The sequence below is a fragment of the Dunckerocampus dactyliophorus genome, chromosome 10, assembly GCF_027744805.1.
Source record: "Dunckerocampus dactyliophorus isolate RoL2022-P2 chromosome 10, RoL_Ddac_1.1, whole genome shotgun sequence".
Classification (NCBI taxonomy): Eukaryota; Metazoa; Chordata; class Actinopteri; order Syngnathiformes; family Syngnathidae; genus Dunckerocampus; species Dunckerocampus dactyliophorus.
In genome coordinates, this window is record NC_072828.1 from 11,611,292 (window position 1) to 11,639,160 (window position 27,869).

The 27,869-nt window shown below is 41.3% G+C and overlaps 1 protein-coding gene across 5 annotated transcripts in view; it reads left to right on the forward strand.

Moving 5' to 3' along the window:
• Window positions 1-1,044: 1,044 nt before the first annotated feature.
• clocka (clock circadian regulator a) overlaps window positions 1,045-27,869 on the forward strand; it is a 32,008-nt gene continuing 5,183 nt past the window's right edge. For 3 of the 5 annotated variants that reach the window (XM_054790683.1, XM_054790687.1, XM_054790688.1), the window contains exons 1-16: window positions 1,045-1,068; window positions 6,886-6,973; window positions 15,970-16,103; window positions 16,175-16,265; window positions 21,538-21,594; window positions 21,682-21,830; window positions 21,901-21,992; window positions 22,056-22,145; window positions 22,221-22,341; window positions 22,662-22,775; window positions 22,874-22,995; window positions 23,147-23,229; window positions 23,319-23,425; window positions 23,508-23,655; window positions 24,199-24,274; window positions 24,356-24,598. In XM_054790683.1, coding sequence (XP_054646658.1) covers window positions 16,222-16,265; window positions 21,538-21,594; window positions 21,682-21,830; window positions 21,901-21,992; window positions 22,056-22,145; window positions 22,221-22,341; window positions 22,662-22,775; window positions 22,874-22,995; window positions 23,147-23,229; window positions 23,319-23,425; window positions 23,508-23,655; window positions 24,199-24,274; window positions 24,356-24,598 — 1,446 coding nt within the window. In that variant the 5' untranslated portion in view covers window positions 1,045-1,068; window positions 6,886-6,973; window positions 15,970-16,103; window positions 16,175-16,221. Of the gene's footprint in view, window positions 1,069-6,885; window positions 6,974-10,666; window positions 10,742-10,813; window positions 10,876-15,969; window positions 16,104-16,174; window positions 16,266-21,537; window positions 21,595-21,681; window positions 21,831-21,900; window positions 21,993-22,055; window positions 22,146-22,220; window positions 22,342-22,661; window positions 22,776-22,873; window positions 22,996-23,146; window positions 23,230-23,318; window positions 23,426-23,507; window positions 23,656-24,198; window positions 24,275-24,355; window positions 24,599-27,869 lie in introns of those variants that run through there. The other 2 variants (XM_054790686.1, XM_054790685.1) reach the window with 2 other exon arrangements.

Sequence of the window (27,869 nt, forward strand, 5' to 3'; positions counted from 1 at the left end):
CATTAATTGGTTAAATCATTTTATTGTAAGTCCGGGTCAAAAATGTGTATTTTGCATGGTGAACATTTTGACAAAGTTTGACATGTAATCATCCTGCATATCCTTTATTCCAGTGTGATGCTGGCATCCTTCCTTTTGGTATGGTTTGGTATTGGTATGGCTATGGTTTAGCTCTGCACATTAATTTAATACCAAATTTAAAGGGAATGTTTAACAATCATGATAAAGCAGTGTCTGAAGTACAAAATACAGACAACCAATGATAAAGCCTCCTTTTCGGGGGACTCCCCACTCACAGTGATTGGTTTTCACAACACCAATATAAATTAAATCTTCAAGATTAAACACTCTTAATGCACAAAATAACAATCAAACTTCCTTATTTGTTCATGTAATAATGCACAAAGAGCAATGAACTTCATGCACCTTTCTGTTCCTTTCGCCTCTCGCCGTGAGACATTCAGGTGCACTCGTAATTGTGAGAGTTCAGAGCAAATTGTTTTTCATTTTTATTCACGTACCTCCATGACAACTAGTGCACCCCTGGGAGTACACATACCCCACTTTGGGAGCCTATGTTTTAAATAACAACTCATATCATATACAAGTCAGCTCAGACCAGGCTGCTCAGAACAACAATCCGAAGATAATTCTGTTTAAATTATTCGCAATAATAGTGTTCATTATTCAAATTCATAAAAAGCATTGTTTGCTATAGTTTATGCTCATTTGGAGTTTGTGCGTGTATGTGAAAAAGCCTCCAACCTTTCTCAAGTTACTTTACGGCCTGACTGGTGCTGGTTTTTCCTGTTATTTATATTAAATATAATACTGTTATTATATTAAATATTTATATTATATTATTTAAATTGTCTCCAACCATAAACATGGGAGCAAAACCAGCCAAAAGTTTGCTTTTTCAATTTTTTATAGAACAAGGAAGTTTGCCGTGCTCCAGAACTCCACTGATTGGTCAAAGGCTGCAATGACACATTCTCTAACGACAGTGATCCATCCGCCCTGATTGGCTGGGTGATAATCACCTGGTTCTCCAACTTCTTGGTAGGGGTGAGTAGTATTGCCCACTTGGCAATTTTGTTGCTAGATCTGGCGACATTCCAACCCCCTTGACGACATATTTTCTCAAAAGCGACTAGCGACCAATCTAGCGACTTTTTCTGACGTCGTTGGGGAGTTTTCTAATATGGGGAAAGCACTTATTGTTCTGCATTTTGTGTTCTCACTGAGCAGCAGCAGGTGTCATGTCTGCCCCGCCCAAAGGCAGTCACAAGCCATGATGTGGAGCTCGATGCAGCCAAAGTGCAAATGAATTGCTATTACATATATTCACCACAAGAGTGTGCTACTCATGAACCACATCTGTCATGCTAATGTGAGCCAGAGAATAAACGCAGCAGTTACCTGCTGTTGTTGCGCTAATTTTGAAAGGTTCTCAATTGCCAACGTGTGATGGGAGAACTTTGAGAGGCGCTGGCCGAGATATCTTATTTTGATGAAATTTGAAATGAGCAAGTAGTTATAAACATAGTTAAGGTGTTTTTACTCACTTTTTTGTCCTCTCCTATGAGATTATGTTTTTTTCCTACAGCATAGGCAAGTGATATACAAACTTCCTGTTTCCTGAGCGATGTGGTGCAGGGGCTTTAATGCACACAACGATCTAAAGCAGGACAAAAGTATTCCTTTTTAGGTCAGTTCAGGGGTGGGGGGTTCCATGCGGCCACGACATTAAACAATGGATACTGTGGTGAAAGTAAGTAACGAAATAGAGAAGACATTTAAAAATGAAAGAATTGATGAATATTGTGTCTTTTTATATTGAAAAGACTTATGACTCCATGTGACGGGAAGGTTTACTAATTAAAGTGACTACAATGGGAATGAGAGGCAGGTTCTATAATTGGTCCTTCTTCTTTCATACAGGAAATTCAAAGTTAAAGTTAAATTAGAACTGTCAGATGAATGTGTAATTGTGTTTACACAGGAGATTGTTTTTAGTCCATACTATTAGAAATTTGCCAGTGCGTGAGTGAGCACCCCACACATTTCAGCAAACATTTTCTAGGTTTTATCTTTTCAATGAACAATAGTCTTGAAACTTGAAATGAAACTTGCTATTCAAGTTTTACACTGACTACTCTAAAGTATATACAAGTCCATTTTAAGAGTACTGTCCCATGAGAGGTAACGTCCCGTGTACTAAGAAGCAGATTTAGCCGCCGAAGATCATGTTGCCCTCGACCACCACCCCACAGGTGGCTGGACTCACTCTAAGAGATGGGGTGAGGAGCACAGAGTAAAGTCGCTGCTCCTTTACATCAAGAGGAGCCAATTGAGGTAGTCCAGATGCCTCCTGGATGCCTCCCTTGTGAGGTGTTCCAGGAGTGCCCAGCCGGGAGGAAGCCCCAGGGTAGACCAAGGACGCGCTAGTGGGACTACGTCTGACAGCTGGCCTGGAAACACCTTGGTGTCCTCCCAGGTGGAACTGCAAGAGGTGGCTGGGGACCTGGAATACCCCAAATAAGCACAAGACACTGGACGGATGCTCCTACCATTGACTGTGACGAAATGTTTGCTGAACTGTGAGGTGTAGAGTCGCTTTTCTGACTGACAGTACAGCATGTGCTTTTTATAAAAATCACAATATCTAACAGTTGACTAATTTAGTTTGAAACACACTGGCAATCTTTATACAAACTGCAACAAAATATGACATTGTTCCAATGAGCAAAGGCTCTCAAAAATGCCAGAAATGATAACAATAACATTGCAATCAACACATTGTTGACCAGAACATAACAGATTAAGAAAGTGCTAACAGTGTTTTCAGTTAGTGTTTGCAGGCCTCTGAAGTCTGACTTCTTAGATTAAGTTCCAGTGAAAATCCGTGAATCGCCTCTGCAAAGTGTCTACACGTGAATTTACAGTCACGCCGACATCTGCCGTCCAAACTTGGTGCCCCACACAGAGTTTATTCCGATGAGGTGCCTGAAAAATGTTGCGATGTTGTGTCCAATGGCATGTCCTTGAAAAGATAAGACAAAGAATCTTAGCTTTGGATGAATTCAAGTGTGCACGCTGCCTCTTTTTGGTACGGTAAGTTGAAGACGTAAAAGGTAGAAAACGATGTAGCGAGGTCTGAAGCCTGCTTCCTGCGATTTCATTTGAAGCTTAAATGAAAAGAAATTATGAAAATGGCTTATAGCGAACCAGTTTCTCTAAATGTGTCTCGACGTGCGTCGTTTCAGATCATTTCATTCGGAAACACTCACTGGTAAGTCGGCAGTATTGACTTTCATATCATGTCATCCATCTATAGATGTAAACACACTACGACGTATGTGTGTATGTGTGTTTTTACAAACGGAAACTTATATTTGCATGAAGGCTCAGCCATCAGAGAGCTGAATGACTAAATAGGACCGAGAGTGAACTTCCTTGACCTTGGATGTCATTCAGCAGATGCTGTTGTGAACAGCGCTATGGCGAAATGTGCAGTGTTGGAACTGAGCAGCACTACTGTTGGTGCACCAAGGTCGGCAATAAGGGTTTTTTTCTGTGTTAAAAGTCGCACTGTGCTGCCTTTGGTTGCAATTTCCAGGCAAAATGTGACAGTTGGCCAATGCAAACAAATTGAAAACATTGCTTATTAACTTTGCACCAAGTTATTAATAAAATACTCACCAAATAATAAGCAGTTGTCAATGGATGCAGAGGAGCTGGTCTCGCATGTGCATGAGTTCTGGTGGAATTTCCCACAATGCAACAAACACTGTATGGTGATCAAATTCACAGTACTATACATGTTATCATTCTGTTAAAAAAAGACCACTAGAGGGTAATTTGTTCATATGAATAGCCAATTATCCATCCATCTTCTATGCCGCCTTCTATCCCAGCTGACTTTGGGCGAGAGGCGGGGTACACCCTGGACTGGTGGCCAGCCAATGGCAGGGCACATATAGACAAACAACCATTCACACTCACATTCATACCTATGGACAATTTAGAGTGTGAACAGTAAATTACTGTTTTTAAAAATAACAGTTACTGTAAATAATGTTGAAAGCCTGCTGTAAAGTGACAGCGATTCTTTCCAGTGCAGTTGTAGCATCCACGGCTGAATTACGATTAGACTCTTGTGCACTGATGATGCAGTCATCCTGCAGCCTTACAGCGATAAAGACAAACAATATAAATGCAAACTTGTGTTCAAAGGTGAAATCTTACTGTATATTATTTATCCATATTATGTAAGCAAATGTATATTTACACCCTCTTGTACTTTTAACCTAAATTGTATGTGTATCCACTCAAAACCCATGAAATATGCACTTTTAACCACTTAAATGAAAAACAATCTCCTTGAGTGTGCAATACCAAAAAATACTGTACTGTATGTTACATAACAAAGTGTTAAGTTGTTATGCAGTAAACATACATTGCAACAGTATAAATGTCCAAAAGATTGCTGCTTTATAACCTTAATTAACAATGAATCTGCACCATTTAAGGCTATATAGATATACAGAACGTGGGGCTTGACGGAACATTTACATGAAAGAGAACATCAACAGTATAGTAGACAACATAACGACCAATACTATATATGAACCTTTATGGTCCAACTACATCTTTGGGCCTTTTCTATGACGAAGTATTAGGGCCACGTTGAAAAAAAAAATCGGAGAAAGTCGTACATTTACGAGAAAAAAGTTGTACATTCACAAGAATAAAATCGCAAATTTACGAGCCTGTTTTGCTGCCACGTTATAAATAAAAGCTTGTCTGAAGCAAGAGGAAAGTTTCCTTCCTTTCTGAAAAGCGATGACGATGATGTAATATTACGACTTTATTCTTGTAATATTATGACTTTTTTTCCCCGTAAATTCATGACTTTATTCTCCTAAATTTCCAACTTTATTTTTGTAAATTTATGTTTTTGCAGCTTTATTTAGCACTTTTAAAAGGCAGGTGCAAAGTGGCACACGGCTGCACACAAATGGCTGCGGCCATTGTGACGAGGAGGAGGCATAGGTGCGATGACAGACGATGGAGAGACACAATTTTTGCTGTGCTGTCAACATATTTGGACTGTCAGAAACAAAAATAGTAGAGACTCGGGGTGTCACAAGATCTAAAAGATCACAAGATTTAAAATGTGACAAGAAAAAAAAAAGATCTCGTGGGCACTAGGCCTGGGATAATAATAAATGAATGAATGAATCAGAAAATACATGAAAATGAACGTGACAATTTGGCCGTCCTCAACATATCGCCATGTGCATGCGTGTCTGTTTTTGTCGTCTCTTGCCTCCAAACAGGCATGAAGAGAGTTCACTCTGTGCATTGGTTTCAGAACTTTGGCACATTTGTTTCAGAGAACAGCGGCATGAATGGAGTGAGCAACATATTGTCATGTATTTTAAATATTCTTTTCATTGTACTTTTCTTGAAAGTAATGTTAAAATCTCGTCTCGTCTTGTTCTTGTAAACCCAATCTTGTGTTTTGGCTCGTCTTGCGAGCAGGTCTTTCTTGTCAAAAATAGTTGACCTACATGCAGATTAGGTAACAATTAAACATGCAGTAGTCCTCGAACGATTCGATCTGGTTTTGTATGATGCAGGCAAAAACAAATGTGGCGGTTGCGGTTTTCCTGATATAAAACACAAGACAGAAGAAACAGCTTTGCAAGACAAGACAGTAATGTACAGTAAAATGTAGCTATTGGAACGTCTGTCTGGTGGGTTTTTTAGTCAATAAACAGTTCACAGCCTCTGTTTGTGGCTAATTAATTAGCACCAGAACCCAGCTAAAATTGGCCTCACTGCTGCAGATATTCTAATACAGTACCCAAACTCCAAACTCGTACAAAGAACCCTTTGGATTTTTTTGCGTTCCTCAACAAAATGTCACAATGACATTGATTATAATTTGAATGTTTGGCCCAAATTGTCATAAAGCTTCATAAACCTTTTAAATTGTATGGACAGGGAATCTTTTAGGTAACATTTGATTATTGTTAACTGTCATAAAAGTGGACAAAGAAGCGAACCGTTCTCCCGTTTAACACTATCTTGATGTTAACGATGAATGAAGTGGCCAAATATTCGTTCATGCATCTAATTTTTTTCCCCAGCCTTAACTGTCCCGAGTATCAACCGATAGCAACCATTTTTGGAATGTAAAATGTTTAAACATAAAACACACTTGCTCGTATGGCACCTGCTTAGCTAGAAGCGAGTGCGGCAGTCAACATCTTCTCAGTCAGTGCTCCTTCTTGTCAAGCAGGACAAACAGATGTCACAGAAGATGGAAATCAGAGTCCTTGATGCACAAAAGGCTGCTTCCTACTGGCTGGGAAGCTCAGCTCTTACGGGAATGGGAACTAAAAAACAGGAAGGAGAACAGTACAGTTCAGTGTCCAAAATTTGTGTGACATTTACGACATATTTTCCCAACGATTTGGGCAAATTTGTACGAACTTTGAGGTGTTCAAGGGTCGAGGTCCAAAGTGATGACGCTAATGAACAGCGAGGTTCCATTCTTCCAGGAACAGATGCTCGTGTTTACCTTTCTTGGAAGTTCCAGCCAACGGGTGGGCATGCTCATGAATGAACTTCCAAGATATGCACGTGTGTGTGTGTGTGTGTGTGTGTGTGTGTGAGTGTGTGTGTGTGCGTGAGTGTGTGTGTGTGTGTGTGTGTGTGTGTGTGTGTGTGTGTGTGTGTTCTCTTCTCATATTCCGGCCATGCTGTGGGAGGCTGACGGTGACCTAGATGTTCTGATTCACTAATGTGAGCATACTCAGCTCCCTCACTTTTTTTTGTTAATGTAGCCTTTTACTTCTTGTCTTTTATTAGAGGAAGACTTCGAGACGAGATCTTGACGGCACGCTGAGCTGCAGCGACGTGAGGCGTTTGAGGTTCAGCCCTCGCTAGGAGGTCAAAGGTAAGACATGGCCTTTAGTGTTGCGTCAGCTTGAATGAATGGACTCTCTTAATGGTTATTACAGTCATTGTTAACACGTGGGTCAGTGTCCTCTTGCTCATCTATGCTTGTTACCATGGAGACGAGGTGAAGCCCCCACATTACAGAATAGTTTCCGGCAGACATATTACGCTTCATCCCCATTCATGCATTATTTTTCTGTACCTTTAGACGCACAATGAACTGATGTTCATTTTACTGCAGATTATCAAAGATTCTTTCTTATAGTTTTTTTTCACAAATTTCAAATAAGACTTGAAGGTGCCACAATAGTGTACTGGAAGTGTATTGTTGCCTTGATGCTGCAATTTATACGCTTTAAACACGCTTGTGTGTGTCTGTCGCTTGAATGCTAATGAGCTGTGTTTGTCCCTGACAGAGTGTGTGTATCCAAGAAGAAGCGCTATTTTGCGCTTTTTCCGCTTTTTACATATACTGTAGATGTCCGCTTTCCGTGGGCGTTACGTTCTGGGACCACCAGCGAATGGCAAAAAAATGCGAGTAATTGTTATGGCCATAAAAATATTTTGACACACAACTCGCCCCACTCCCTCTCCAAAAACCCTCCTGCAAGCTTGACATTGACAACCTCCTCTGATTTCGCACCAACATATGCAATAAAAGTGACTGTTGTAATTACTCTATTGGATTCAGCCCCACAACCCTCCCCTTCGCTCTTCAGTTGCCACTGTTCACTTGCAACACAATTCAGGTTTAAGCTCTGAATATGCCTCTCACACCCTTATTGTGGTACTCACAACTCCCCAAGAATAAATAATAATGCAAGATGATCAATTGCTGCTGAAGAAAGTGCTTCCGTAGCGGACTTTTGTGTTTCAGCAGACAACTGTGGTGCGTTCAAGGACAGCCGAGCAAAGTGCGAAATCTCAGTGCTTGACAACAAAACATTACTGAAGCATAAAGACATAAACATGGAAAAACTGGGCTTCCCAACAGCGTACATGTATGTTGTACATTTTACCTGGATGTTCATCGTAACTCTGTACTTGCCCAGCATGATAGATGTTTGGTGATGCTAAACAGGCTCTAGGGACACATGTTACTGTTAGAACACCATTAAAAAGTCACTTTTGCTAACAGAGGACCTTTAAGAATTCTTGCCTTTGTGCTGCAAAGTTTCCAACTCGGCTGTTTTCTGAGTGTGTGGTTTGCGGGGGTAGCGAAATAGCCCTCGGTGGCCACACATGGGTCAAATTGTGATCCACAAAGTGTGGTCTTTTACGTGGCCGGGCTCCACAGTCATTCACAGTGGGTACTCTCTGGCTGCTGGTCGTCCCTCTCAATTGCAGTGACCCACTTGGCACCAGTACGAGGCCTCTGGCAGGATTCCTGCCCAGCTGAGGCTAGAAGGCGTCGTGGGGCGAATGCCAGCCATCACCACCAAACATTCCTGTCTGCTGCCTGGGGAGGGAAAAGGTGAAACAAAAGAGTCTTTTTGTGCTCAAGAGTGGAATCCTGTCTCGGAGTACAGGGAAGATTTTGGTTTGGTTTGTGGGTCATTTTGACAAAATCATAGATTTGATCAATTTTGAACACATTTCAGTGCATCTTTTGTACTGATCGGTGGGAATATCTTTGTCTGAAGCTTTGCTTCGACCAATTAGTGTTGTTTGGTACAATACACATTTTAGCGCATTGCCTTTATGAAGGCGATCATGTGTTTTTGCACTTGGTCCTTAAAAACAGTCGAGGGCATCTAGGGTATTCAAATTGTTCTGCTTTAGGAACAAAATGGGCCAAGATCCCACCAAGACCAGAAGGACTTCTCAGGATGAGCTAAATGTAAACATCTGTTGTGTAACTCGCCTAATCTTCCGTCTTTGCTCTGACAGCAGGGATTAAAAATGTCCCGGTTTCGGGTGTCAGGGTGTAAAGCAGGTGAGGAAGCCAAAAAAAAGGGTTGCTATGACACCTGATTTTACCTAATCTTCTCATAGATTGCTGCTTTCAGGAAAATGTCTTCTTGGAGAAATGCAGTGAGTGTCATGTTCCACATGACAGGTTGGACTTCAGTTATGGTTTTCCTTTGTTATTACATTGTTTCCTGTTTTGGTGCTCTTAATTTGGTTTTCTGTTTCCTGTTTCGGGATCATGTGCAGCAACTTTGCTTCTGCTGGTAAGGGCTGGCAGAAGCACCTGCTGGTTATTGATAATCAGGCTACTATTTAGTTTAGTTGGGACCGAGGACACTAGAATTGAATAGGACTACTGCAAATGAATGAACAGAGTGTAGTACGCCATGGAGCAGAAAGTCGGCCGTGGTGGTGAGCAAGATTGGTGGGCAGGGCTAGGCGGACAACAGTGTACATGTATTCACTAGCACTAAGCTGAGTATAAAATAAAGTCATACGCTGTGCGTACACGTTGATGAAATGGAATAATATTTCCTGGACACAATGAATATATATGTATATACTGTACTTTATATACGTAAATGTGTAAAAATCCATTATAGTGCAAAATTATGACCTACATGTAGAGCAGCAGTACGAAAGAAACTTTTTCCTTCTTTATTTGACTTTTTTTCCTTCCTTATAGTGTTACAAGCACTTAACAATCAACATACAAAATAATAATACTCTAATCATCATCACTGACTTGTCATGAATTCAACTGATCACCCAAAGAAAATAATTAGTTTTAAGCTATATTGTGTGGGAGTCTCATACTATATATACTTTAAGCCTTGTCCAATGTCCTGTTTATTTACAACAACCAGTGTTATAAATCTACAACATACCTGTCTCTTTTTTTGGAGGAACTGGAAATTTAACAAATTTGGTCTTTTGGAGCATTCATTAGAACAATTAATGGCTGAGCAGTGTTCCAAGGGCATGTTTACAATGCAATGTTCCTGGATTCTGCTCACCATCACATATGTTTTACTGATGTGTTGATGACTAGCTAGTGCTCTGCTAATGCTAGGTAATGCTAGCGCTGCTAGCTCTTCAGCCATGGTCACATTGACATAAGCCCCCAAATAGCTGTCCTCGCCCATGCCTACCATTAACTAGCAGCTCGTACCCAAATTTTAGCTCGCAAATCAAAGCAAAAAATCAGCCGAGAGACTTCCGTTAACGCATTGTTGACGTTAACGTTATTAGCATTACTAACTTTGGACTTGTGTAAATTGTCTTTACATGTTAGTTACTGTTGTGGTAAATGCACAGTCGACAGAGTAATGATATGGTGCCATGATACGAGAGATACATGATATCACATGATCGATATTTGGGTAGTCACCACAATGAATTATGAAAATTATTGAAAAAATACCTATTAAAAAAATCCTATATTGTAATCAGGAAGTTGCACACACAAGGCTCGGCTTGCTTATGATTGGCTGCATCTTAATTAAGGCTATTATGTTCCACTGTGTTTACATCCTCATCGGGTCTTCTGACAATTGGTGTTGCTTTCAGAGGACACTCGGCGTTGCTGAGGACTATTTTTGTACCGTTGCTATGGCGCGCCACGGTTGGCGCTGGTGCCAGCTTTCAGGCGTGGCGGGGTGCGTGACGAGCGGCGCGGCGGATCCACCTCGCAGTGACTCATATCCTGAGAGATTCGCTGGCCTACATCTTGGGCGTGCTGTGTGATGATTATGTTAGTTTGTCTCTGTTCTTGTCACAGTTGCCAAGCAGAGGAAAGCCTTTCCAGATTCAAGCTACGGGACCAGCCTGTGCTGAAGGGGACTTCCTGTGCAAGGTGGTTGGCTTCTGAGAGACTGAAGTTGTCAGGGGAGGGTGGGTGGCATTGTTGGTTGGAGCGGGTGCGGTGGTGCCCATGGAGCTGAGATTAAGTTTGGAGGAGGAGGAGGAAGTAGGTCATTGGGCCAGCAGGTCAGTGAAGCACAGATGACATCACAGTTACACAACCTCTGCTCTCCTGCTTACAAAACGCTCACTCTGCAGCTTCTGGTTCCGCTGATTGGTTGTAAATTGGTGCTGTTTTATGCACAATTCTATCTGTGAAAGTCATTCCGGTGTTGCTACCGCTATTGTAGACGAGAAGCGCAGCCTGGGGGAGGAGGGACCTGTTTGGGTCAGAAGTCCAAAGAGTCCCATGCAGGGAGTGGTAAAAGACTGCATATCCTGCTTTTCAGCCGTGATGACTACCTACTTGTTTGGTGACTATTAGTCATATGCAAGAGGTTAATCCGTTTGGTGTTAATCCAGTTGAAATTTTGTAATAATTTAAAGGTTCCATGTTATACTATTTTTCACCTATTTTGTACAGGTCTCAGAGTCCCACAAAAGTGTATTGAAAGTGTGTTGTCCAGTTTAAAAGTGTGTCAAGAGTGTCAAGAGATCTTGCTGCGAGATTAAAACGTGATGAGATTTCTAGTGTGGAAAAAAGCTGTCTGTGGCAGCCAGAAGCCAATTAGACTGTCAACTAACTATGAATAATAATACAGTAATATGGAAGTGGCAGTACGAGAGGCATTATTGGAACTGCACATGAGGTGCTTTATGCACACCTAGCAGTCCAACCTACGTCAGTTTTCCCAGCGTTAGCAAGTGATGTCTGGCTGTTTTTGACCAATGGAGTTGAACAGCTGCTGCCATCTTAATGTCCCAGCAGAAGCTGTAGAAATTCTCCATTTGATCAAAGTTACTTAAGACTTGTCAGATCAAAAGCACGTAGATGTTTGGACTTGTTTGCACCCTTAATCACCGACAGGTTGTACTTACCCTGATTACATTTGGCTGATCAGTGTTGATAATTTACCAACATGGTTGCTATATTTAGCGAGCAGGGGTGCACTTTCAAAGTGAAAGACAGGAAGTGTTTGTTGTGTCATGCATTTGGTAATGAACTCATTCAATCCCAGCCATTTCAACCCCTTCAGTACCGGCCATTTTAGATGATTTTGACTGATTTTTCAAGGCACACAATATATTGTGTCCTATGGCTATATCAACATGGAACCTACCAAAAGAAAGATTACACTCTCGTCTTTCATCTTTGACCTTTTTCCATTCTTTAGGAATCAGCAGTACAGTAGAACATAAGTAAGTTTCATGAAAATACCAGTTCCCACCAAAAAAAGGAAGGAAAAACATCTTTTGTGAAAAGATAAATTTCAAGCATAACTTTCACTTTGACGCAAATGTTTTGCTTTTGTGACCACAACATAAACAACACAAAAAAGGTTGTTTTACATCAAAATAACAATTTATTTACAAACATAACACCATGAACTATTTGCAATTTTCACATTTGGAACTAAACTGTGTGTATGCGTTAAAATGTCCCTACAATGCGTAACCTTCTGCACACTACACTCCTCCATGCTCTCTCACTTCCTCCTTGCTGTCGAGCATGTTCATACATGGAAAAGATCCATGCAGATGCACTTCTGCCACCTTGTGGCCCGTTTTTATGGCTTAAAACTGCATGAAACGTGACTTGCGTCATCACCTCTTTTTGCCTCTCGCACAAAAAAGTAAACGATATATAAACGATGTCTTTGGGAGTGAGCGTTCTGGTTTTAAAAAACCTATAAATACGTCTTTGGTATTGAGTGAGTTAAATACAAGCGGTCAACAAAGGTGAAGTATCCGCTGTGCAGGCAAGCAGGAGTTGATCTGCACCTTTGTGCCGCTGTGTAATGCGGGTCTGAAAGCTGCATAAACACCTCCACAATGCAACCCAACCCCTGAGCAAGGACAAATTCAAGAAGACAGAGCTTGGACACACTCCTCCATCGCCTAGCAACACCTCGCCTTGTGAAACCCGCATGGGTATCCAAGTATGGCGCAGGGACCATCTGTGGAACATGTCCTACTGCAGAAATAAACAAACCAAAAAAATAGAGAAAAATAGAGCAAAAAGGTGTAAATGTAACTAGAAAAGGCTAAAATGTTGATACTAAGAACTAATAATTTGTCTTTAAATATACAGTATGTATAATGTTTTTTAAAGTATAATTAATTTTTTTTTATAAATATCAAAGCATTGTTCAACCACAAGCAGGAACTATTAATGGTGATATCTTATTGACACGTCGGCATTTCATGAAATGCTGCAAACGTTAGAGAGCACGAATTGCCTGTGAAGAAATACATGTCACAAACGCCAATTCCACAACTTTACAGAGTGAATTTTGACATAATAACGAACATACTGTGTTATTATATTTTATTATTGTGACAGAATGACTTGTTTGGTCTCAAAAAATGATGATAATAATAACAATAATAATGAATTTGTGTGACAATAAACATATAAAAACACACCTTAATGTTAAAATCTCGTCTCGTCTCATTCTCACGGACCCAATCTTGTGCATCTTGTTGTCTCTTGTTGTGAGTTCGATGTCTTGTGACACCCCTAGTTTTAGTATCGCATTTTCTGGACTATAAATCCCACCTTTTTTCCTAGTTTGGCTGGTCCTGTGACTAACAGTCAGGTGCGACTTGTATATCAATATATAATTTAATGTTTGTAAATGTTAATTCATACTGATTGACATACCCTACCGTTAAGAAGGTGCTCTAGGCTTGTGACAATGGATTCGTCAATAGATTCAGTGATGTGGAATGAGATCGAGAGCTTGATGAACTTACTTACCGGCAACATGCTTCTTGGACTTCCTGGTTTGTTATGTTAATTACCTTTCAGGTAAGTTCTTTATGTGTACCTGAACTTTCAATGTGTTAACATACTGGACACGTATTCAGCCTGTTCTTCTGTGTTTCCAGATTAAATGCCTGTTCTTGGTCTTGAATTTTGTGAAATAAATTTCCAGTGCGACCTATATGTTTTTTTACTCTTCATGACGCATTTTTTGACTGATGCAATTTATAATCCGAAGCAATATATAGTCTGGATAAAACAGTAAGCACTATGTTATGTCCAACTAAGACTTGGTGCGGTGTTACCCCAGGACATGGTGGCAGTTTGGTTCAATAGTCTTTAATAAACAAGAGACAACATACCAAAATGACATAGAAAGCCAGGCGGTAGAGCTAAAGCAAACATAAAACTCACCCTGGGAGGTGGAAACAGGAAAACAGCTAACGTAGATGCAACGGAATCTACAGTATCTAACACACAGGTAACTATAGTCCAAGGTAAACAAAAACAAAATCTTTCTAAATAGAACCTTACTTATAAATCAGAGACAGGTGCGCTCCCTCAAACCAAAGATAATGCATTCACTCATAACAGAAAACAGATGTAAATACATAAAAGCAGCGAACAGGAAATAACAGAAAGAGAGAGATAACCCAACCAAATGTCCAAACTGTCATGGCCAACATGACACCCAATTAACACGTCCTCTTGTGTGTCTGTAGCTGTCTTGCTAATGAGCTGTGTTTGTCCACACCTGTCTTCAACAGAGTATATAGGAATGTTATAAAATTTTGAAATACGTCAAATCAGGTCTGTGATTAATTCTGTCTGATAAAACATGAACTTTAAATTGATACCTCATTCACTTTTCTACACCAAGTATTAAAGAAGTTAGAGCAGATTTCATAGCGGTAAATAGTGCCTTTGGTTCCCATTGCTTTAACATCGAGTCAAGACAAAAGCTGTGACCGACCCACCACCCATATATAATAACTTAGGCTGTGAAATTCGTGATAAAAGTCAACAGAGTAGCCATTTACATTTTTTTGATCATCAAAAAGTCCAGGGACGAAAATACAGCACGCTGTATTCGTTTCCACGCCGAACTACAAATTGCATAAACACAGTAATTCCGGGGCAAAATTTGTATATTTCGCATCATCAGATTTATATCATATTTATATAAGTAAATTTCTATCCTACATATCTTTTATCTTGTCCTGCAGCGTCGATCCATGAGTTTGAAAGGCTTTAAGTTGGACTTCACTTTTGAAGCAGTCGTATGATTCTATGTGGTTCAAGAAATAATCTAAAATAATAATGAAAATACATCCCAATATCCTATGAAAGAGCTGCGTTTTCAGGGATGTCCCTGCTCTCCTAAACGAGCGGGTATGGACCGTCACTGAGATACAGGGATTGTAACATTCCTAGAGTTTGTGTCTCCAAGAACACTTTATCCACTTTTTACATATACACTGTAACTCTGCACTTGTCCAATGTAATAGATGCTTTATATCACATACAACAACATGACATTTAGTAGTGGGACGTAAACATTAACAACACTAGCATAGCTATATGAGCTACAGTGCTAACATTACACTCACATTTTAACAGCAACATCATGCTAGGTTAGCCTGTTGACTGAAGAAAAACAGCTCCCACATCTGCAGCTGACTGGCGGATACTTGGCAGAGCTCCAGGCTGCATTTTAAGATTTGTAGTGAATCCTGATTTTTTATTTTTTACACAGCTGCCCTCCGTTTGAGTGCCGCTAGTTGCAAAGGTTGCACTAACAAGTGAGGGAGATGGTCGATTTTTCTCGTGTTTGGTGTTCAACAGGCTATACTGATCCACATTACTGCTAGAACATCAATAAAAAGTCACTTTTGCATTATAGAGGACCTTTTAAGACACGATCAAACTAATTTTGAAGCGTGACGACAAGGGGATTTTCGAGCTCCCACACAGATACTGACAGTACGTGGTTCACAAAATAAGCGGGTCAGATATTTTGGCTACAGACACAGCGGGCTTCTGCTTTTTAATTGGTCAGTCTATTGAGGCCGGCTCACCTGCACAAATGAATACGTTTTCAGAGCAATTTCAGTCCAAAAAAGTTGAAAAAGTGAGTTTTATGATGAGTGCAGTTTTACACCAAAGTACAATCCCAATAATGTTAAAAAAGGAATGCTTCCAAAATGTTTGTATTATCATAGGCAGAATGTGTCATGCGGTTCTTGCTTTGGCTGTAGTTTGATTACACGGGTGGATCTAATGTGAAGCACTGATGACATTGTTTCGGGTTGGGACGTGTCTAATGACGTGCAAATGTTTCTTTAATCCGGTAGATTCCGATGTTGCTGCCATGTGTGAGGTTCCCACGCCAATTCTCAACACTCTAAACCATCCACTTCCACCCCACCTTTATCCGTTCTTCTTTTCCTTGTCATCCTCTCACCGGGCCAGCTGGACTGTCCGTAAGGTAAGACGACATATAGTCACGAAATTTATCCTCTGTTTTTTCCTCTCTCTGTCTCTTTTTCTTTCTCAAAGGTTCGATCACAAATGTCTTCCTCACGCTGGAAAGAGCCCTACCTGCCATGGTAACCCTCACCAGGATCAAAATGACCTCAAGCGTTCATCAGTGAGTCAAACTGTGGGCGTTTCTAAATATGCCTTTCCTTAAATGATGGCCTCTGCTTTAATAGAAATCATGGAGAAATCATGCAGAACCCACATGGCGTCTGTAAAGCTGAAATTTACTGTGGAGTTTAAAAAGTAAGAGCTGGAGCAAAAGCTGCTGAACCTGAAAGCATCACAGTTCGGAAATCTATTTAAAGTTTGTTTGTTTACAAATGTATCCATCCATCCGTTTTCTATGCTGCTTGTCCTTACTGTGGTCGCGGGGGTATGCTGGAGCCTATCCCAGCTGACTTATTGGCAAAAGGCGGGGTACACCCTGGTTGCCAGCCAATCGCACTTTCCAAAATTAAATTTATTATAATTATATTCAATTTTTTTATTTAGTGCCATTACTTGTGGGGAAATATGTAAAAGCATATAGTGTTATCAAATGTTATTATTCAAATACATTTACAAATAATAGCCTTGCCTCTAATAGATAGATGCCTGCAGTTATGTAAATATTCCACTATATGAGGAAACACAGTGCCTGTGAATATTCTCATTCATCAGGCCATCGTATTCTGTCCCACGTAGGACTATCTTGTCCAACTAGAGATGTCCTACCTAGACGTTGAGCATGGTTTGATGAAGCCTGCTCGGATGAGAGGCGAAGCTTCTGTTAAGACAACCTGAACAGTCCAGCTGCAATTGATTCAATGCCCTGAGAAGAGGAAATACAGTACAGTAATCCCTCGCCAATTCACATTAGAATTTTGTGGCTTTACTCTATCATGATTTTAAAAAATATATGAATTAATAAATCATGCTGTTTCGTGGTTGAATATAGCCTATTATTAGTAAAAAAAATATATGCATATTTAAGCACATTTGACCTATTTTTGCCTAGATTAAGCGTTTTCAAGCATTCAGAAGACACATTCAAAGATGCTGTGATGATATGTAGTATTCTACACTGGTGACGCGGTGTCAGCAATGTTACCCTAATGTTAACCTCCTTAACATCCAACAATGCAAAATGTAAATTCTTGCAATTTTTCAATTTGTCTTAACATTTTTGTCAGGCGTGTATATATTACACTCGTGAGGAGGTTCAAAGTACAGTTTCAAAATGCAAAAAGAAGAAATTGGAGTGAGCCAAAAACATTTTTGAATAAGCAATTTATTACAAACAACAATTAAACTGAAATAGGCCGTTCATCAGTTTACCAAAAGTTTAAGACCATAGGTCAAAAAACCCTGAAACCCTTCTCATATAGAAATACAATTTTCAAAAAAGGAGTCAGTAACGAGTAGCTGTGCCATTCTTGTTAATCACCTTAAAAGTTGGTTTGGGCATACTTGATGCCAGTGTTTCCAGGAGGCTGGAGGGAATAAGATGGCTTCACGGAAGGCATCCACTGTCTGGAACTGATGTCCACTTTTGTAAACTTCCCTTCCCATCCATCCCCAAATGTTCTCAATTGGAATTAGATCAGGGCAACACGCAGGATGGTCTAAAAGAGTGAGGTTATTCCTCTGAAAGAAGGTCTTTGTCAGGTGGGCATTGTGAACTGCAGCGTTGTCAGGTTGAAAAACCTACTAATTACCACACAGATAAGGGACCAGATAAGGCACAACCTGAAGCTCCATTGTTCCATTGAAGGAAAAAGCCCCCCAGATCATGACGGCGCCCCCTCCACTGTGCCATGTGGAAAACGTTAGGCTCTCCTTGTCATGCCAGTATCGTTGGAAGCCGTCAGGACCGTCAGGGTAAAATTTTTCTCATTAGAGAATAAAACTTTCCTCCACCTTTCAGTGTCCCATGTTTGGTGCTTTCATACAAATTCCAAACAGGCAATTTTGTGGCATTGAAAAAGACAAGGACTTTGAAGACGTGTTTTGTCCTTAAAAACCTTATCTCGCAGATGCCGTCTGATGGCTATTGGACTGCACTCTGCACCAGGAACAACTTTCATTTGGACTGAAGTTCATCCCGTGTCTTGACGGACAGCTAATCGAATCCTCCGGCTTATGGCTGGTGACATTTTTTGGATCTACCACTTTTGTGTTCCATAACCCTTTTAAGAAGATTAAAATTACTGTCTTACTGCGTCCAACCTCAGCATCAATGGCACGCTGCAAGACGCCTTGCTTATGCATCTCAACAATCCAATCGTGTTCAAGGAGAGAAAGCTTTTTTGCCTTTGCCATCAAGACATCATGACAGTGTGAATACCTGACAGAAAATGACATTGAATCCACATTTATGCCAAGATTTTGGCTTTTAAAGGCTGTGGTCTCAAACTTTTGATCAGCTGATGAGCTCAAAACTCAAAATGTTTTTTGTCTCACTCTCATTTACTTCTTTCTGCATTTTGAAGCTTTACTTAGCACTTCGAACTGTCACAGTTGGGTGGGCTGGATCCCCAGGATACAGAGACATTAGACTGGAGTGAATGCTCAGATGATCTTTTATTCACAACACTAGGCAGGCAAAAAATAGAAGGAGTACTCAACAAGCAGGAGCAAAAAACAATCACCAGCAAAAGATGACAAAACGACGGAGTAGCAATGCCAGCCTCCGAGGAAGGAAAGGCGGGTGACTGGAAACCGTATGCAGCACAAAACGGGGACAAGCCCATGGCGGAGCTAACTAGGCAGTTGTGGGCATACTTGATCCAGGGGAGGAGGAACATGGACCAAGAAGCTGGTTGTTGGTGGCAAACGCACCGGATAGCTGCCTCTAGGTCTTGATTGGCCCGCTTCCTCTGGCCATGAGTTTGAGGGTGGTATCCGGATGATAAGCTCCTGGCAGCTACCAAGGCCTTGCAGAATGACTTCCAGACGACTGATGAAAACTGTGGTCCCCGGTCCGAGACGATGTCAAAGGGTATCCCATGCAGCCAGAAGATGTGGAGAACTAAAAGCTTGACTGTCTCCATAGCGGAGTTTAGGGTTAGGCAAGGTGATGAAGTGAGCCATCTTAGAAAAACGGTCCACAATCGTGAGAATGACGAAGTAGTTCTTTGAGAAGGGCAGCCCCGTCACAAAATCCAAAGCAATGTGAGACCATGGACAAGGAGGTACAGGGAGGGAACGAAGGAGGCCCGAGGGTGCTTGGTGGCTAGACTTGTCTCATGCACAATCAGGACAAGCTGCCACAAACTACTTGGAGTCTGCCCTGACCATCGGCCACCAGAAGCGCTGGGAAACATGGTGCGGTTGAGCTCGGGATGGCAACCATCTCGAGCTATAGGCCCAGCAGAGTACATCAGAACGGAAATCAGGGACCACATAGAGGCGGCCTAGAGTACAGTTCTCGGGGGGTGGTGTCCTCAAGAGACTTTGATACCCTCTCTTCCACCTCCCACTGGAGGGCGCCTACAACCAGTGCAGGATGGATGATGGTGTCCACTTTGGGGACTGCAGGAGTGGGGGAGTTAATGCTACAGAGCTGTTCTGGGCACCAGGTTGGTAAGTTATGGAGAAGTTGAACCTGGTACTCCAGATTATTATGGTCTGTAAAAACAACAAACGGGTGAACAAAGCCCTCCAGCCAGTGTCTCCACTCCCAAAGCGCCATAACGGGCGCCAAAAGTTCCCTGTTACTGATGTCATACTTGCGTTCGGCGGGGGTAAGGTGTCATGAAAAAAAAAAGCACAGGGACGGAGCATAAGGTCAGCGAGGGATCATTGGGAGAGAATGGCCCCCACACCTAAGTCAGATGAGTCAAATAAACTGGCATGACGGGGTCAGAATGGGCAAGTACAGGTAAGGAGATTTAAGTTTATTGAAAGCCGAGTCCACCTGTGTATTCCACGTGAACTGAAACTTAGGGGATGTTAGCTTAGTCAGAGGTTCTGAGGCTCCTCTAAAGATACGGATAAAGCGTCTGTAAAAATTTACAAAGCCTAGAAACCTCTGAAGGTGCTGTTTTGTTGTCGGAGTGGGCCAATCCATAGCCTGGATCTTGGCTGGATCCGCTCTGAGCTACCCTTTCTCCACGATAAAGCCAAGAAAAGCGACAGAAGGGGGAATAGAAAACACTTTTCAGCCTTAACAAATAGGCGGTTCTCAAGCAGCCTTTGCAACGCCAGTCGGAAATTGACCTTATGCTCTTCTAGGGAAGAGGAAAATATGAGGATGCCGTTGAGGTAAACAAACATGAAACGTCTCAGCATGTCACATAGGACATCGTTAATGAGGTTTTGGAACATTAGTGAGGCCAAACTACTCACCAAATATTGTGTGGCCTAATGGAGTGTTAAAGGGTGCGACGTCAAACTCCCCTGGGGTAATGGACCGACCAAGCTGATTACATATCTGGTTCCAATTTGTGGTCAGGGTCGACAGAGAGATCTCTCAACGCCTCCTCATGGTCACTGACACTTCTACCGCGAGCGGAGAGAGAGTGTCTGACTGGGACTCTGCGGGGTCCATCGTTGGGTGGTAGTTGGGTGAGCTGGATCCCCAGGATGCAGACACAGTAGATTGAAGTGGATGCTCAGATGATCTTCTATTCACAACACCAGGCAGGCAAAAAACAGAAGGTGCGCTCAACGAGCAGGAACAAAAAAACAATCACGGGCAAAAGATGAAAAAACGATAGCCAGGAGAACAATACAAGCGAGGATGGCACCATGAGGCAAAGGGCAAAATAAGAACGTAATTTAATACTTAACGAGACAGGCTTGGGCTTAGTAGCAGTAGACACTGGAAGATCTCAGGAGGAACACAAGTATGAACTTGCGCCTCACACTAGTGGACACTCGATATAAGTAGTGGAGATACTGACGATCAGGTGTAGTGTGGTGCCGCCCAAGACCGGAAACTCATAGATCTACAAAAAGGGAAACAGGTAGATACAATAGCACAAAATGTCAATTCTTGCAATTTTTCAACTGGTCTTAAAATTTGGATCAGGAGCGTATCAAGTATATACAAAACAATATCAACACTTTAACAATATGAACACAACAAAAATGACACACATTATATTTGTGAAAATATACATAGAAGAGAACTGAAAAGTAGCAGTCTCATCTTGCTAATATCAATCAGATACTGATACTACGCTCGGTATCGATAGTGTTGCAATTTGGATCGAGCCTGCCACATCTACTACAGTACTTACAGTACCTCTAATTACCTTTACAATGGTATTGATACTTCTATTCCTTGCAGTAGACGACAGAGCTTCTTGAGTGCAAACATGGAATCTGTAAAGCTTTGAAAACCTTTAATTTTGGCATCGTTACACAAATTGCATTTTTTTGTCTTTGTCCTGCAGGGATGACAGCAACATTTTTGGGTTAATGGACGAAGATGACAAGGACAAAGCAAAACGGTGAGGAATGTGTTTATTTTGTTAGGCGGTTGCTTTTTTTAATCTGGATCAGTCTTTTCATGGCGTGCCAATGTTTGTGTCTTGCAGTGTGTCCCGCAACAAGTCAGAGAAGAAGCGCAGAGATCACTTCAACGTGCTCATCAAGGAGCTGGGCACCATGTTGCCAGGCAACGCCCGCAAGATGGACAAGACCACTATTTTGCAGAAGAGCATCAACTTCCTACAAAAGCACAAGGGTAAAAAAAAAAAAAGGCAGCCGAGGTGTTGCTGCTTACAACTCATCTTTTACATCTTCTCCATCATCAGAAGTCGCCGCCCAGTCCGAGTCGATGGAGATCAGACAGGATTGGAAACCTGCGTTTCTGAGCAATGAGGAGTTCACCCAGCTGATGTTGGAGGTGAGCTGCTTAGAGATGTCTTTAAAGCTGTGACTAAAGTGGAAATTGATCATCTTCTGTCAGGCCTTAGACGGATTCTTCTTGGCCATCACAACAGATGGGAACATCATCTACGCCTCTGAGAGCGTCACGTCGCTTCTGGAGCACCTTCCTGTGAGTCCCTTTAGAAATACAAGTTTTCATCAGTGGTGGCGGCAGCATTAAATATTTACACGTGATGTGTTTCAGTCGGATCTTGTGGATCAGAACCTGTTGAACTTCCTGCCCAGAGGGGAGCACTCAGATGTCTACAAGATGCTGTCCTCTCATGTCACGGAGGGGGAGACACTGACGCCTGAGTATCTGAAGAGTAAGTCCTTGTCCATACCGTTACGCATACCATATGTGTGCCAGGTCTCCTCATATAAATATAATATTCAGTTGGTGACAAATATTCAAATATATTATATACAGTGGTGTGAAAAAGTGTTTCTGATGACTTATTTTTTGCATGATTTTCACACTTGCACTTTTCAGATTATCAAACAAATCTAAATATTAGTCAATGACAACATAACTTAACACAAACTGCAGTTTTTAAATTAAAGTTTTTATTATGAATTATTATTATTAATTATTATTTTATGATACATATATATATATTCCTAATTTTTCTTCCACCAATTGTAGCAAAAAACCAGCTAGAGTTCTGTTGCCACATGCTCAGAGGGACGATGGACCCCAAAGAGCCACCTGTGTATGAATATGTCAAGTTCATTGGAAACTTCAAGTCCCTCAACAATGGTAAGTAGAGATTCCACCTTCAAGCCATAATTATGTAAGTTACTGCTTGGAGTTTTAACTAGAAACATATTGTTTTTATCCTATTTTTAACCTCTCAGTGCCTAAATGCACCCACATTGGAGTCACAAAGATGGTCATTCAGCAATCGATCCACTCGGCCTTTGAGGAGCAAGTGTGTCTCGTGGCCACCGTGAGGCTCACCAAACCCAAATTCATTAAGGTGAGCATCATGAGCAACACCCTTGACTATTTCAGTAAAATATGTTGCAATTAGTACGAAACTCCCACTGTGTACTTTTTACTCAAGAACAAATAAGTACAGTATTTGATACTATTGATTATCTAAGCTACCTTGCATGCTTGCTCCACAGGAGATGTGCACTGTAGAGGAGCCCAGTGACGAATTTACCTCCAGACATAGTTTAGAATGGAAGTTCCTTTTCTTGGACGACAGGTACACTTGTATAATTCAATGTGCTACAATAGACGTATTAACAATTGTGCTTTAAAATAAAAATACTCGTAACTATTTGTGGCGTTCAGAGCTCCGCCCATTATTGGCTACCTGCCTTTTGAAGTGCTGGGCACGTCTGGCTATGACTACTACCATGTGGACGACCTGGACACGCTGGCCAAATGTCACGAACACCGTGAGCACCACGCCTTCGTTAAAAAAACGGAGTAGATGATGCTTGAGTTTATCCCCTCCTTTATGTTATTGTGTGTCTGCAGTGTTGCAATACGGCAAAGGAAAGTCCTGCTATTACCGATTCCTCACCAAAGGGCAGCAGTGGATTTGGCTCCAGACGCACTACTACATCACCTACCACCAGTGGAACTCCCGACCTGAGTTTATTGTCTGCACTCACACTGTGGTCAGGTACAGGAACCAAATGTGTTAACAACAAAAATGCTGCCATTTTGTGGTGTTAATTAAAAAATACATCAGGTGGTTGCCTACAGCCACAGTTGTTAATGTCAGTGTTTTTTACTCAAGCAGTTATTTTCTCTTTTAGATCATGCACTGGGTGGCTATAGGAGACTCAATGGCTAATTGGATAGAGGTGTTACTTGGAGTGTTTATTCATTAGTATTAATATTAGTATTAGCATTAGTATTAGTATTAGTGGAAACTCAAAAAGGTAAAATAATGTAAATAGAAATAATCAAGCTGTCATAAAAACTTTATTAACTGTACAGGCAATGAACAAAGTGCCATACTAGTGTAGGAAGAAGTGATTCACTGTTAGTATGAAAACATAAAACAATGTTAAAAATCTTAACTTTTAGTCAAGTCTTAAATGCGCCATTCACATTGTCATTATTTGGTCTTTTGTACCTGTCATACAAGTGTAAAAAGAAGTTATCCACATGGAGGACTTAGCTGTGGCTATCTTGGATTGGAATGGTGTGTTTGTCTCAGCTACAGTGAAGTGAGAACAGAACAGCGGCGAGAGCGGGGACTGGAAGCGTCGCCAACTGAGGTGACGCCAGACAAGGTGAGCGCCAGCAAAGAGGTAGAGCCTTATGTGATGTCACAAAGCGAGGTGACGAGCGCTTTCTTCCGCACGCCCTTGCAGTTGCAGGACTCCAGCTTAGAGTCGCAACCCAACGTGTCCAGCCTCAAGGAGGCGCTGGACCGATTCACCTGCAGCCGGACGCCATCGGCATCGTCTCGGAGTTCACGTAAATCCTCTCACACGGCAGTGTCAGACCCCTGCAGGCGCGACTCTCGCACGCAAGGTGAGGTGAGCACACCAGGGCGCCAGTCTGGGTCCAACGTGGGCGTCACATCGCAAAGAAGATCATCAGTTGGCAGTCAGGTGGGTAATACTGAGAGGGGAACATAGTTGGAACATACTAGAAGTGTCAAAAATCCTGTCCCCTTTATCAAGTCTCATTAAGTTTTAACTACAGTAGAGTACTGGGGGATCACATCCAGCCATACACAGTAAATCCCCGTCTATTCCATCGGCATTCATTGGCCTGCATATTTTTGGATTCCCTTTCTCTGTTTAAAATTGTAAATAATTAGTATTTTTTGGCAACTTAAATATGACGGCACTATCTGCAGGGGAAAAACTTCAGCTATGAATCCTGCAAAAGGCCCTGTTTACAAGGTATGAGCCGGATACTCGTCTAAAACGAATATCCGTCGTTACGGATAATGCATTTTTGCAGAGTGCGAGCATGAAACGAGTACAGCTCGTCATTATCTGTAATCGTGATGAAGGAAAATCCCCATTGGGTAACTACTTATGTATTCACTCTTCATGCTCTTTGATTGGCCAGTCAAATGCAGCGACCACCCCTCCCTAGACAGACTGCAGCCAATTTGTTTTGTTATGTACGTGGTGCATTTGACAAGACAGAGCTGTAAATGGCTTGTGTTGCATCATTGCGGGGTTTTTTTTCTGGCTTCTAATTTGGCTGGTGATATAAAGTCAGTTGGAAAACTTTGCTCTTAGTACTGAACTCGGCGCTTTTGGGAAAACTATAGTGAACAAGGCTGACAGATTATTTCCCTGTTTGCCATCACTGGATGTTTGCATAAATAACCAACTTTGCACAGATCATTAAAAAATAATTATATAATAAAGTCTTACAGACCACTTACACACATACACAGTACACATACAGCTGAATAAGAAACAAGAAATATAGCAACTTCTGATGAATCGCTACGCCCACTTCTGGTTTATGCCCTGCCTGCTCCAAGTAAAGATACAGATCATTTAGGTGGGTGAACAGATACAGATACAGATACAGATACAGATACAGATACAGATACAGATACAGATACAGATACAGATACAGATACAGATACAGATACAGATCATTTAGATGGCTGAACAGATACAGATACAGATACAGATACAGATACAGATACAGATACAGATACAGATCATTTAGATGGGTGAACAAATACAGATACAGATACAGATACAGATACGGATCATTTAGATGGCTGAACAGATACAGATACAGATACAGATACAGATACAGATACAGATACAGATACAGATACAGATACAGATCATTTAGATGGCTGAACAGATACAGATACAGATACAGATACAGATACAGATACAGATACAGATACAGATACAGATACAGATACAGATACAGATCATTTAGATGGCTGAACAGATACAGATACAGATACAGATACAGATACAGATACAGATACAGATACAGATACAGATCCTTTAGATGGCTGAACAGATACAGATACAGATACAGATACAGATACAGATACAGATACAGATCATTTAGATGGGTGAACAGATACAGATACAGATACAGATACAAATAATTTAGATGGGTGAACAGATACAGATACAGATACAGATACAGATACAGATACAGATACAGATACAGATACAGATACAGATACAGATACAGATACAGATACAGATAATTTAGATGGGTGAACAGATACAGATACAGATACAGATACAGATACAGATACAGATACAGATACAGATCCTTTAGATGGCTGAACAGATACAGATACAGATACAGATACAGATACAGATACAGATACAGATACAGATACAGATCATTTAGATGGGTGAACAGATACAGATACAGATACAGATACAAATAATTTAGATGGGTGAACAGATACAGATACAGATACAGATACAGATACAGATACAGATACAGATAATTTAGATGGGTGAACAGATACAGATACAGATACAGATACAGATACAGATAGTGGTGTACTCGCCCATCCCTACTATCTACCAGTTTAATTCATTCAACACTTTCCTGCAGGAAGATGCTTTGACAAGACGTGATGTGTAACAATAAGTACAATACTGTTTGCCTGCAATTGTTTATTAATGTGACAATTTTAAATTAATTTAAAATCTCATAACAGTGAGAGGGGTCTGTGTAGGCTCTCAGTCGTACAGGAGTTGTCCATCGAGGAAAAGGCTTCTTGAGACGTCATCTGTACTTCTGTGAAGAATGTGTCGGACGTTTCGCTCCTCATCCGAAGAGCTTTGTCAGCGAACTAATAAGTGCTGGTAGCCTAGGCCTTAAATACAGTAAGAGTGGGCGGAATTGGTGTGCCAACACCCTCTTCCTATTGGTTCGTTACACTAAGCCTGGGCGGAGTAGTGGTATAATCCTATCCTGTTATTAACACCTCCGATAAAAGGGAAGTGTCGCTCCCTGAATAGGGTATGAACGACTCTGATACTGGCTTGTTAGCATCTATTGTTCTGGCTCGGCCCTGCCTTCACCTCATTTGCAAGACTAAGAGCTGTGGGTTTTGGTCTCAGTAACCTGCTGAACACAGGGTCCAAATTGAACCTCAAACCACCATTCCGATTCAATGATGGGTTCTGTTGTTTGACAAAAATAGCTTCCTTTACTCCTCTTTCAAACCATCTGTTTTCTTTGGCCAAAATCTTGACCTTGCTGTCCTGAAAAGAGTGATTGGTAGCTTTAAGGTGTAGATGTACTGCTGATTGAGGACCACTAGAATTGTCCCTGCGATGTTGATAAAGCCTTTTTTGGAGCATTTGCTTAGTTTCCCCAATGTAGTGCTCTTTGCATTCCTCATCTTTACAGTGGATGGAATAGACCACATTGCTCTGTTTCTGGTTTGGAGCCTCCTAAAGACAAGGCTCCAAACCAGAAACAGAGCTCTCCTAAAGACAAGGCTCCAAACCAGAAACAGAGCAATGTGGTCTATTCCATCCACTGTAAAGATGAGGAATGCAAAGAGCACTACATTGGGGAAACTAAGCAAATGCTCCAAAAAAGGCTTTATCAACATCGCAGGGACAATTCTAGTGGTCCTCAATCAGCAGTACATCTACACCTTAAAGCTACCAATCACTCTTTTCAGGACAGCAAGGTCAAGATTTTGGCCAAAGAAAACAGATGGTTTGAAAGAGGAGTAAAGGAAGCTATTTTTGTCAAACAACAGAACCCATCATTGAATCGGAATGGTGGTTTGAGGTTTAATTTGGACCCTGTGTTCAGCAGGTTACTGAGACCAAAACCCACAGCTCTTAGTCTTGCAAATGAGGTGAAGGCAGGGCCGAGCCAGAACAATAGATGCTAACAAGCCAG